The sequence below is a fragment of the Trifolium pratense genome, linkage group LG6 (assembly GCF_020283565.1).
Source record: "Trifolium pratense cultivar HEN17-A07 linkage group LG6, ARS_RC_1.1, whole genome shotgun sequence".
NCBI classification, from domain to species: Eukaryota; Viridiplantae; Streptophyta; class Magnoliopsida; order Fabales; family Fabaceae; genus Trifolium; species Trifolium pratense.
The window spans coordinates 17,254,891-17,266,046 of record NC_060064.1 but is presented as its reverse complement, the minus strand read 5'-3'; the positions used below and the strand labels follow the sequence as shown (position 1 = coordinate 17,266,046).

The window sequence follows — 11,156 nt, the reverse complement described above, 5'->3', positions numbered from 1 at the left end:
CCTCATGATTAAAGTTGTATATAACAATATCAAGTCCTTACATTTTAGTGATATTTTTTTAACTCTTGATTGAATTCATGTTCAACCTTCATGTTAAGCAACATTGTCAATGAAAAAAAAAAGGAGTAAATGTGAACGTTTATTTTTGTAGGATACAATTTTCTATCTAAAGTTTCATTCAAGTATGGATAATGTGAATGTTTGTTTTCACAAATTAATGCATGATCATGGGATCAACAAACATATACGTGGAGCAAGTGCTTTCTATTGGAGTATTTGGGAAAAAGAATAAAATTTTTGTTTTCTTTTCTCTTTCAATTTATGCTACAATGTTTGTATTTTTCAAGTGGTTTAATAGCTTCTTCTTTGATTTCTATTGCTAACATGTTTGTTTTTTATGTTTTTTGTATTACTTATGGTGTTGAATTTTTTTGTCTTATTTCTACTACAATGTGTGTATTTTTCAAATGATTTTTTTTCACACATAATAGTCAAATATATACACGTTAGCAGAATAAAAAATACGGATCACACAAACGGGCACGTTGTATATAACAATATCAAGTCCTTACATTTTAGTGATATTTTTTTAACTCTTGATTGAATTCATGTTCAACCTTCATGTTAAGCAGCATTGTCAATGAAAAAAAAAGGAGTAAATGTGAACGTTTATTTTTGTAGGATACAATTTTCTATCTAAAGTTTCATTCAAGTATGGATAATGTGAATGTTTGTTTTCACAAATTAATGCATGATCATGGGATCAACAAACATATACGTGGAGCAAGTGCTTTCTATTGGAGTATTTGGGAAAAAGAATAAAATTTTTGTTTTCTTTTCTCTTTCAATTTATGCTACAATGTTTGTATTTTTCAAGTGGTTTAATAGCTTCTTCTTTGATTTCTATTGCTAACATGTTTGTTTTTTATGTTTTTTGTTTTACTTATGGTGTTGAATTTTTTTGTCTTATTTCTACTACAATGTGTGTATTTTTCAAATGATTTTTTTTCACACATAATAGTCAAATATATACACGTTAGCAGAATAAAAAATACGGATCACACAAACGGGCACGGAACGTGCCCGTTTGGCCACTAGTTACTTATAATTATAATTCGGTTACAGTTTGTAAATATAAACTGGTTTTTAATTATTCTGTTACTTATTTAAATCAATTTATTGATTTTAAATTATTAGATAAAAAAAAATTAACTGTTACTGTTTTATAATTCTGCTGAAATCCACATAAACATAATTGTTAGCATGAAAATATTCATTGATATTACTATTTATGAAAAATTAAATTTTATATATTTTTTTTGGAAGGAATTAACTTTTATATTTAGTAGTACAAAAATTATTGAAGGTTCCAGAAGAGCCAATGCATTGTTATATCGAGAAATAAAGTTACGCTTTGCCAATATATTGTATATTTTTAAGTCTTAAAGATTTTTTTTATGTTTGAAGGATATTCGCATAAATAAATATCCTATTGAAACAAGAAATGGATGAGATCTTGTATCTCTATACATTACGAGACATATTATCAACATTTGTCTCTAGTTTGGGGTATATTTATATATATTTGTGCAATTGAAGCACATGTTCTTGTAAACCAGAAGTTTACAAATCATAATAAGTTTGTAATTGGCAAGATCAGTTGGGTCATCTCTGATCTATTATGATGCGAAAAGTTTCTATGGATATGTATTGAATGGCCAGAAGTTCATTCAATCTAATATTTTTTTGTGTATTACTAGCTCGCAAAGAAAATTGATAAATTAAGAAAACGAGCGTCTCTTATTTTTTAGAATATATATAAGGTGATATTTGTAAATCAATACACCGATCATGTGGACCGATTAGATTTCTAAAATTTGAATTGATGCATCAACCAAATGGTCACATGTATGTTTGTTATAAACTCACAACCAAAAGTTTGTGAGATTATTTTTAAGAGATCATTTTATATATATTATTCTAGAAAGTATTTGATAAATATCATATGTTAATTGAAATTTATACCAAACATCTTATGAAATATGTTCATACAAAAAAAAAATAATAATGGACCTGAAGATCCATTCTAAGTTATAGTTTGGAACATTCAAACATGTATGTTGAGATATTGAATAGCATCATGCCAACAAATTATTATATACATAAGCTCTCCCCTAATTTATTTGAATTTTAGTTTATAAACATATTTTCCCATATAAACATTTTTGGATGTGTTGGGTACTTTTCAATTGCTCCAATATAATGCATTTAAATGGGTAGTAAAAGAATATTGGGAAAATAATTTTTATATGAATCTCCAAAGTGAGCCAATAATTGGAGTTTTTTTTTTACAGCTTTATGGGCTGATTATCAATTGGTGAATTAGTTTTCCCAATATTAGGGGGAGATAATAAGCAGCTAAAAATATGAACTAGAAGTTCAATTGAAATGTTTTGAAATAAATTAATAATTGTTATTTTGATCCTCTTAGAAATCAATATGAACCAGAAGTTCAAAAGATAACTCATTTGCAAAGTTTATGAAATCAATCAACAGCTGCTAATGCTCCAATAAAAATGAATGTCCCTGTTGGACAATCTAATATTGCAAATGATTCCTAACCACGCGTGAAGCATGGTAAGCAAATCGGTTCCAAAGATAAAAATCCTCAAATAAGAAAAGGAGCTAAAAACAAAGATGACCCGAGTGAGTATATGAAAATAGTATTTGACATAATTAATTTTCCAGTTCCAGAAGAACTTATCAGGTACCTGTAATTTACGAAAATATAGAGATCTCGACAAACTATGTCATGAATGGAATACGATGGAACCGAGATGAAGTCAACGTTGACAATATTTTTGCACATAATAAAGCGCTATATATGTGATAAATGACAATGAGGATCATAAATCAAAGTCTATTAAGGATTATAGACAATGAAATGATTGACTAAATAAGATAGACGCAATTGATACAAAATTAAACTAGCTTTGCAAAGCGAAATGTTTTTGGACCAGTAGTCCATTTCATCTGCAGATGGAGATAAATCGATATGAATAAGTTTTCAAGAGAAAAATAATAAAAACAAAATGTTTAGAGTTTGAATTGTTTATCAAGTATATTGATAAATGTCAATCATTGATTTTCAAGAAGCATATTCACCTGAAGTGAATTCAAAAAATTAATTAAGTTGAGTAGCATCTGAAATACTCAATTCATGTGAAATATGTGTTTTAACGTATTTTACTGGCTCACTTGATAATGATGATCCCTGAATGATTTAGTTATATTTGACAATAAATTATTTATATTCGAGGCTTATATTAATGATAAAATATCATCTAGACTCCCGAAGAGCTTATGAGATATTCTCATTTAAATTTATAATTTAAATAAGATTATATAGCAAAAGTATTAAAACAGTTTGACATTGACAAATCTAATTTGTTGTATACTAAAAATGGTTGCAATGTCATTTGATGTGTCATGCCTCAAGAAAATGATGAACAATTTGAATTGGTCCTGAAGTACCATATCTTAATTCAATTAAGCTCACTAATATATTTGCTATAATTTCGTAGTATTTTATTTTTGCCTATTCATCCAACCCAAATATTGAAGTAAAGCAAAACATAGAATTATTTATACTTTAAAGAAACAACAATATCATCCAATCATGTGAAGATTTTAGCACTACATCAAGCAAGCTGAGAAGATGTTTTTGTTGAGGATTGTAATTCAACACATACAAGAAATTCGTTGTTTTATTACAAAATGATGGTTCCTGCAACAACTCAACATGAAGATAATATCAGACGCAGTGCTAATTTAGAGAAGAGTATAATAAAGAAGATATGACAGAATTTTCTACAGAGTCAACTTTTAGTAAAACTTTGGAGCAGCTAGTACAGAAGATTATTTGATTTTTCATCTCATGTATAATAATTGTCTTTATGAGGGGGAGATATAAATATGTTCTGCACTCTTTTTCCCTTCACCGTGGTTTTGTCCCACTGGGTTTTCCTGGTAAGGTTTTTAATGAGGCAGTTCACACACAAATGATGATGTACTATTTTTCCTTCACTAGAGTTTTTTTTAGAGAAAGAATATCCTTCATGGACATTCAAGGGGGAATGTTATGAATAATATGTAATGAATGTCCATTATTGTGTAGGTTTTCTTGTCCCCTAATTGTGTCCTATAAATAGAACCCCTTTGTTACAATGTAATACACACCTTGAATAGAACAATACAATAGTCTATTCTCTCTTCTCTTTCTCTCCTTCATCTCTTCTTCTCTATTCTTGTTATTCTCTAGCAATAGTTCATAACATTAAATTTGTTTTTTGAAAATTGCTAAATTATTTGTAACATTTTTTTTAAATAATCGAAAATTAATTATACTGAGAATTTAATTTCAAAAAATTACCTAAGTATCCCGAGAATTATTCAAATTTATTTTTCACACAATAACTTCATTAAAAATATCTCAAACACGGTCTTAATCAGAGCCTAATAACAGTTGTTATATAATGTAAAAATTAAATAACAAATAATCTTAAATTAAATTGAAATGTTCCCACTATCCAAGGTAAAACGTACTAATGCACATGTTTAAATACTATGTTACAAGTTACAACAATCATACAAAGAAAACTAAATAGAAAAATACAAATGCAACTCAAAATACAAATCAAGTCAAAATAATAGGTCTTTTTCTATGAAGGTCGGAATATAGGGTTAATACAAAAATAAATTACAGTAAAGAAACATGACAGCCCTTGTCAACTTCAAGATCCAATTTCCAGTTCTTCGCTTTAACTCCAAAGAAACATGGATGGCAGCCCAATAAACAAACTTCCTGTAACCTGTATTTTATAGTACAAGATAAGAAAATCACATTATTTGCTGTAGCTGGATGTAAATGCAAGCCAGTTTGTCAAGAAACATAATCCATATGACACTAGCATTCAGAATCTCATGATTTTAGATAAATTTTAAGCTACTAGCACTATTTCAATAAAATTATAAACATTATGCCACGGCTTTATGCATTTACTACAATAACATCATCCTACACTGCTCAAATATGTTGATGAAACCTATTACATATTGAAGCCAATAACATGTCAAAACAATGTAAGAAAAACCTCAATGACACTAACCTAAGGAACCAGATGAACCGATTAGTGGCATCTGTAACTATTATTATAGAGAAGAAGCCACAGTATTTCTAACAACTAGTAAATGTATAAGGTCGCAGAGATTTACCACAAAACTTCATTCTAATTGTTATGGGCTGAACTGAGTTCCAAAACTGAGAGCATGGCATTCGAGATCCCTCAGATTCAACTGCAAAAAGAGAAATATTCAATGTATATTTAAATTTGCAACAAGAATCACATCAGATGAAACCACCTACTATGTCACAGCCAACCATTAAGCAAAGAAAACAACCCTTCCTCCGTTGTGAATTGTGATCCTGCACTAATATTGTTCTTTTCTACATTTTCATCAAACAAGGGGATGATCCCAGAATTATCTCATTGCATACTATTGACAAGTTCAAAATGTTACACCAGAGTCTTAATTTTTTATTCATTAATAAGTGTAATAAAGAACTTCAATCCAACTGGAAAGTGGAAACCATATTGGTCATTATAGCTGGGGGAATCTCATCAAAATATCTCCCCTTCCAGTTATATATTGAAAGAAAGGACGGTCTAAAAACCATATAAATAATTGACAATGCCCAGTTCACCGATCTTAACTCTACCGGCATAAGTTTTGAGATGATATTTAGTTTTTGAATTTTTTTTCATGATTCTCCAGAGAGAAACCCTTTTAAGTAAGTCTAAAACACAAAAAGAATACATAACTTATTAGACATGCATTTTTAATTGAACTTTAAAATGACTTCGTTAGATACGAGAATGGAGAAAAGCAGCAAAATTGATTACTTTCAGCAGGCTACATAGTTCTGAATTGACTAGAAGGAAATGTCAAAGGTGAAAAAGCACGAATGAGATAATGTTGATGTGCTTACGGGGTAATATAATTATACAAGTATAAAAGACCGTGTTTAAGAAGAAAAAAAAGTTAAAATTGTTAGAGCTCACCATAACTGCAACTCCAGTTTCGCTGAATTTAGGAACACATACAAGTCTCACCGATTGCCCTTCTGATCCTGCGATCAAATTGTAAAATGAATTGAAGTGTTTGGAGGAGGGGAAGTTACATAAAATGCAAAACAAAACAAAACAAAAAAAAGTATGTTTTTCTGCAATGTAGATTTAAGAATAAAAATACCCTTTATCACACGAGTATCATATTTATCCTGATTGCCAACAAAGTACACATGGGGACAACTCTCAATGAAGAAAGGATCCCTATCAGTGTAAGGATAGCACCCTGAAGACAACAATAATATCAGAACAAATCGGTTTGAATTTCAACTCTTTAGGTTAGATTTCTTTAGAAGCAGCAGGTAATATACAATGGATATTGACAATTGTTAAACCATGCCATGATTTTCTGAGCTGAGTGGAAAATGACACAAATTATGGATACCAAGCAAATATAAGTTAAGCAAATATAATGTTATACCAAGGGTATTAGGTGCAGTTGGTGCCAAATGCCTCCATCGTAATGTCCTTTCCATGAAGTCAAGCTTATCTTTTGCCTCTGAATATTTGTCAAGATCATCTACATTCTGACCAGATGTCCCAAGAAACCTGGAAGTAGACAGTATGGATTGTGTTTAATTTACAATAGCACGGTACATTCAGAACAATGACAGTAATATTATAAACTGCCTATTTACCTGATACCATCAAGCTCAAAACAATGAGGATTTGTACAAGATCTAAAAGTGTTGTACACTGATGACCCAGGGAAAAGGCATCTATGCAACGCCTGAAAGTACATGTCTTGGTAATAAACTTCAAAAAACACATAATATATGACATTAATACTCTTCAAGGACAAACATAAGAACCTGCTGTGGTAATGCAAAATTAGCAGGGTCACAGGGTCCTGGCATGATATCCAATGGCAAAGCAGCAGCAATCTGAGTATAAGTATAAGTTAGTTCTGTTATTTAGAAAGCGGCTACAGTAGAGGAATCAGACAAATGAAATGAACCTGATTCAACAGAATATCTAGCTCCTTTACTGGTTCTGCCATCCTCGAGAGATCTTTTGAAGCCAAATTCTGAAAATATTGATGAAAAAGTTCAGATATCCACTCTTAAAAATGTATATAAAAAACTGAATTGTAAAAAAAAATGTTTTTGTAGGAACTGTCATTACACTACATTATAAATTGAAACTTTGAAAGGCATTAATGGAATGGGTGCTGTGAGCATCCGGATATCAAGAGAAGACAATCAACAAATGTGTCTAAAATGCAACTCTAGTAAGCTAAAGAGTCGCACAACTCAATCTTCTCATTTAACTATTTGTATAAGATGGTTATGTTATATTCCTTTATAAATGTTCCTTAAGAAGGCAATTAGTCACATAAGAGAAAGTGACTGAAATCAAGTAACCCATCTACTAGAATAAGTTAATTAGTGACGTTACAATATCACAGGAGTATGTGATCAATTTTTGAATACTTGAAACATTGGTACTTTATCGAAAAAAGAAAATTAAAAATAAAAAGGTAAATGGGAATAGAAATAGAAATATAAACCATCATATGAATAGACTTAGATCGCCAAAATTGTTTGAACTTGTCAAGGAAAAATAAATCAAAACATAAACCACAAAGTCGAAAACAATTTTTTTTATCATTAGAAAACTCAAGACAGTGTAACTATTTTAGTAGTTATTAGTCTTTCATCATATTTTTTTTTGTATATAGTTATTAAATGTTCTACTGCACATATTTTTACTATTCTTCATCCTATTATAAATAAAACCTTTCTGTACACAGCTAGTAAGTAGTAACTAACAACAACACAATACTTCAGCAATAACAAGAATACCTGTCCATTAAGAAGTCCACGAGGCATCTCAACAGAATTTCCAGCAATGACTACACGAACAATTTGTGATGCAATACTTTGCTCCTGTTTATTTTGCCAGTATTGACAAGTTAAAACCTGTAAATGTTGCATAATCATCAGCCCAGGAGCTTTGGGAGAAAAACAGGACAAACCTTCTCATCTCCTAAATGACCAGTAATATGATCAACGAGAAGCTGAAACTGCAGAGGGTTAGACCTGCTGCTCCCAACACTTATTCCTGACACAAGAACAACATATCTGTCTTCCCCTGTTGAATCCAAATAAAAAGGAAATTTTAAGTGGCAACTTCAATAAAAATAAAAAGTTTAATAACAAAGGTTGAGAATGGAGTATAAAAATGCACTGTTAAAAGCATGAAAGAATGTATGCTTTCTGACTATGAATCATAAATTTTTCAAACTGCACAACTCTTACTGAGGAAATACTAATTCAATAAACCACACTTTGCACAGGATAGTGGGATGCTAATCACAATTATTTGATCCAAACATCCTTCAATGGAAAATCTCAGCCTACCAGTTACACCAAAAGTGTCTACGATTTGTAAAAAGAAACATTCCATAATATGCTATGCATGTATACCACTAGGTTAGAAGCATTGTATAAGTAAAAGATTGAGAAGAGATACTTGATTTAATAGGGAATTCTATCTGCGGTGGTAAGCCAGCTTCTAGAACTTCATGAACCAAAAAATCACCTGCTCCCGTTTCCTTACCATATATAGCAACCACAATTCCTGTCACAAATGAAGTTAGCACAAAATCATCATGTGCAAGACATAATATTATTTGTTTGGCAAGAAAAGTTGCATCTCTAAAAGAACAAGTATCATAACGAAGCCGCGTGTTTGATTTCAACATTGCTTACAAAAATATAAAACAAAACAGAAAGCATAGCAAATTAGCAATCCAATATTGTCTGTACCACAGCAATGCCTCGTGAACAAAAAATGTGCAGTTGTGACCATGTTTCAAAAATTGTCATCCTACTACCACAAACCCGTTTGGATTGGCTTATTTTTGTTTGAGCTTATGCGAAACAACTTGTACAAATAAATAAGCTTTTATGTATTATTGTAAGTTTTTTAAGGTAGTTTATGAGAAAACAACTTATAACGATACAATTTTTGTTAGTGAAAACTTATGAATTAACATAAAAGTTTATTTATTTCCATAAGCTATTTTCATAAGCTCAAAAATAAGCCAAATCCAAACGGGCCCAAAACCTATTTGTTAAATTAAGTAGTTAATTATACAAACCTGTTACATAAACAGATGGTACAATAATATTCCCACCAAGCTTAACTCTTCCACTTTCATCTTCCAAATCGAGATAATCATCTTGGTTCACAAAGTTATGCGGCTTGACAAGTGGAACCACCGATCTCTACACATCATTGTCAAAACAAAACTCAGCATTGCACCATATCATTGTCAAACTCATACTAACAAAACACATTGTTTGTTCAAATTCAGCTAGGCAACAATGCTACAGTAGTGCCACTATATAACAATTTGTTCAAATTCACATAAAAACATAAAATTTACACACAAAAAATAAAACCCAAAATACTAGTACCTCTTTAGAATACTCATCAAGTATGCAAGGTTTCAATTTCATGTGTTTAAACAATGTTCCAACAATGACACACTCTTTTCCCTCTTCCAATCCCAACACCGTGCAAACTGTCCAAATCAAATAAGCACAAATTCAAGCAATTAATAAAATTTCAAGTAATCAAACACCATAAATACAGAAAAAATATGATATTTAAAGAAAAACCCTAAATTGATGAAGAAAAAAAAAAGTAAAAAACGAACCAGGAGAATTAGGTTTCCAAAGAGGAACAAGAGAATACAAAAGAGTACGCATCAAATGAAGACGAGCGAAGTAAATTTGACTGTATTGTTGTCCACGATACATCTCTTTCCCAATTTCGAACGATTCATCCTGCAACAAACAAATTCGTGTTAGAGAGAGTTAGTTTCGAAGCTTTAACAAAACGAACACAATGAGAGAGTGTGAAAGCATTGAACCAGGGATTGGTAGGAAGATTGAAGTCTCTCGATTCTTCCCATGGCTGCTTGGCGGGAAGAGTTCGAAACTCGCTCTGTTTTGTTGACAGTGATGATGATGATGATGCATAGGTAGTAGTAGATATAGACATTCGTATGCGTTACTAGTCATATATAAATAGAAAGAAAAATAAACAACATGGGGATGTAGCTCACATGGTAGAGCGCTCGCTTTGCATGCGAGAGGTACGGGGTTCGATACCCCGCATCTCCATTTTTTTCAACTATTGTTTTGTATTTTCTTATGAGATTGTGTGTTGATTTCTTTCCCATCGCAAGATCTTTCTATAGTTTTTTTTTTTTTCTTCTTTATTGGTGTAACATTTTCATATTGTACTACTGACTTTTAATATGGTCATCTTAATTGACCAATTTCCAAAAAAAATAAATAATATTATTTAATGCGGTTAAGTGAATTTATCACTTCATCTAAGACAAAAAAAAATATTGTTTAATGCGATATATTTACAATAAAAATAGTCTACTATCCATTTCTTGAAAATGAGTTAAAATAACATCAACATTAATTGTTCAAAGAACATATCTTTTCTATAAAAGTTACAAGTCGATCATTTTACTACTACTGATCACTCTTCACAAACTTCATATAGCTGGAAAAACATGTATCACGCTTGCGATTGCTACCGGCAAGACTAAAACCAACTTTAGAAGCATGCATCTTGATTGTTGGAAGATTTAAGGAAGAATTTAAAGAAAGAAAATGGAATATTTTTAATCATAATTTCAAAATTTCTCTTGTTTATATAATTTTTTTCAAAATCTTTTTTCGTCTGTCACTCTAAATTTCCACCTTTCTCACTCACAACACGTCTATGATATGTGATCACGTTTTGATTGCGATATGTGATCACGTTTTGATTGCGATATGTGACCACGTTTGATATAAGGTTTAAGATTGAAGTACAATTCCGAAGTTTCTTACCGTTAAAAATAATATTTAAACTAGAAAAGGTTCGAAAAATACATTCTAAATTTTATTCGCAAGGGCAAAAAGAGTGGTGGAGGGAAGAGAAATTCTCAAAACT

At 30.7% G+C, this 11,156-nt stretch overlaps 1 protein-coding gene and 1 non-coding gene across 3 annotated transcripts; one reads left to right on the top strand and one right to left on the bottom strand.

Annotated features, from left to right (window-relative positions):
• Positions 1-4,531: 4,531 nt before the first annotated feature.
• Positions 4,532-10,161, bottom strand: LOC123890809 (DNA polymerase delta small subunit). 2 transcript variants are annotated; one of them, XM_045940510.1, is made up of 15 exons: positions 10,072-10,161; positions 9,856-9,985; positions 9,614-9,720; positions 9,295-9,421; positions 8,664-8,771; positions 8,167-8,282; positions 7,994-8,077; positions 7,147-7,215; positions 7,001-7,072; positions 6,827-6,918; positions 6,610-6,737; positions 6,313-6,414; positions 6,123-6,190; positions 5,275-5,355; positions 4,532-4,871 (listed from the first exon to the last, which is right to left on the bottom strand). In XM_045940510.1, exons 1-14 carry the CDS (start codon positions 10,111-10,113, stop codon positions 5,296-5,298), a joined length of 1,305 nt encoding a protein of 434 aa, XP_045796466.1. In that variant the 5' UTR covers positions 10,114-10,161; the 3' UTR covers positions 4,532-4,871; positions 5,275-5,295. The 2 variants fall into 2 exon arrangements, 1 of the variants encoding a protein (XP_045796466.1); XR_006802960.1 differs by having other exon boundaries at positions 5,275-6,190.
• A 90-nt stretch (positions 10,162-10,251) lies between these two features.
• Positions 10,252-10,324, top strand: TRNAA-UGC. Its single transcript has one exon. It is a non-coding gene; the product is annotated as a tRNA-Ala (tRNA).
• Positions 10,325-11,156: the final 832 nt, after the last annotated feature.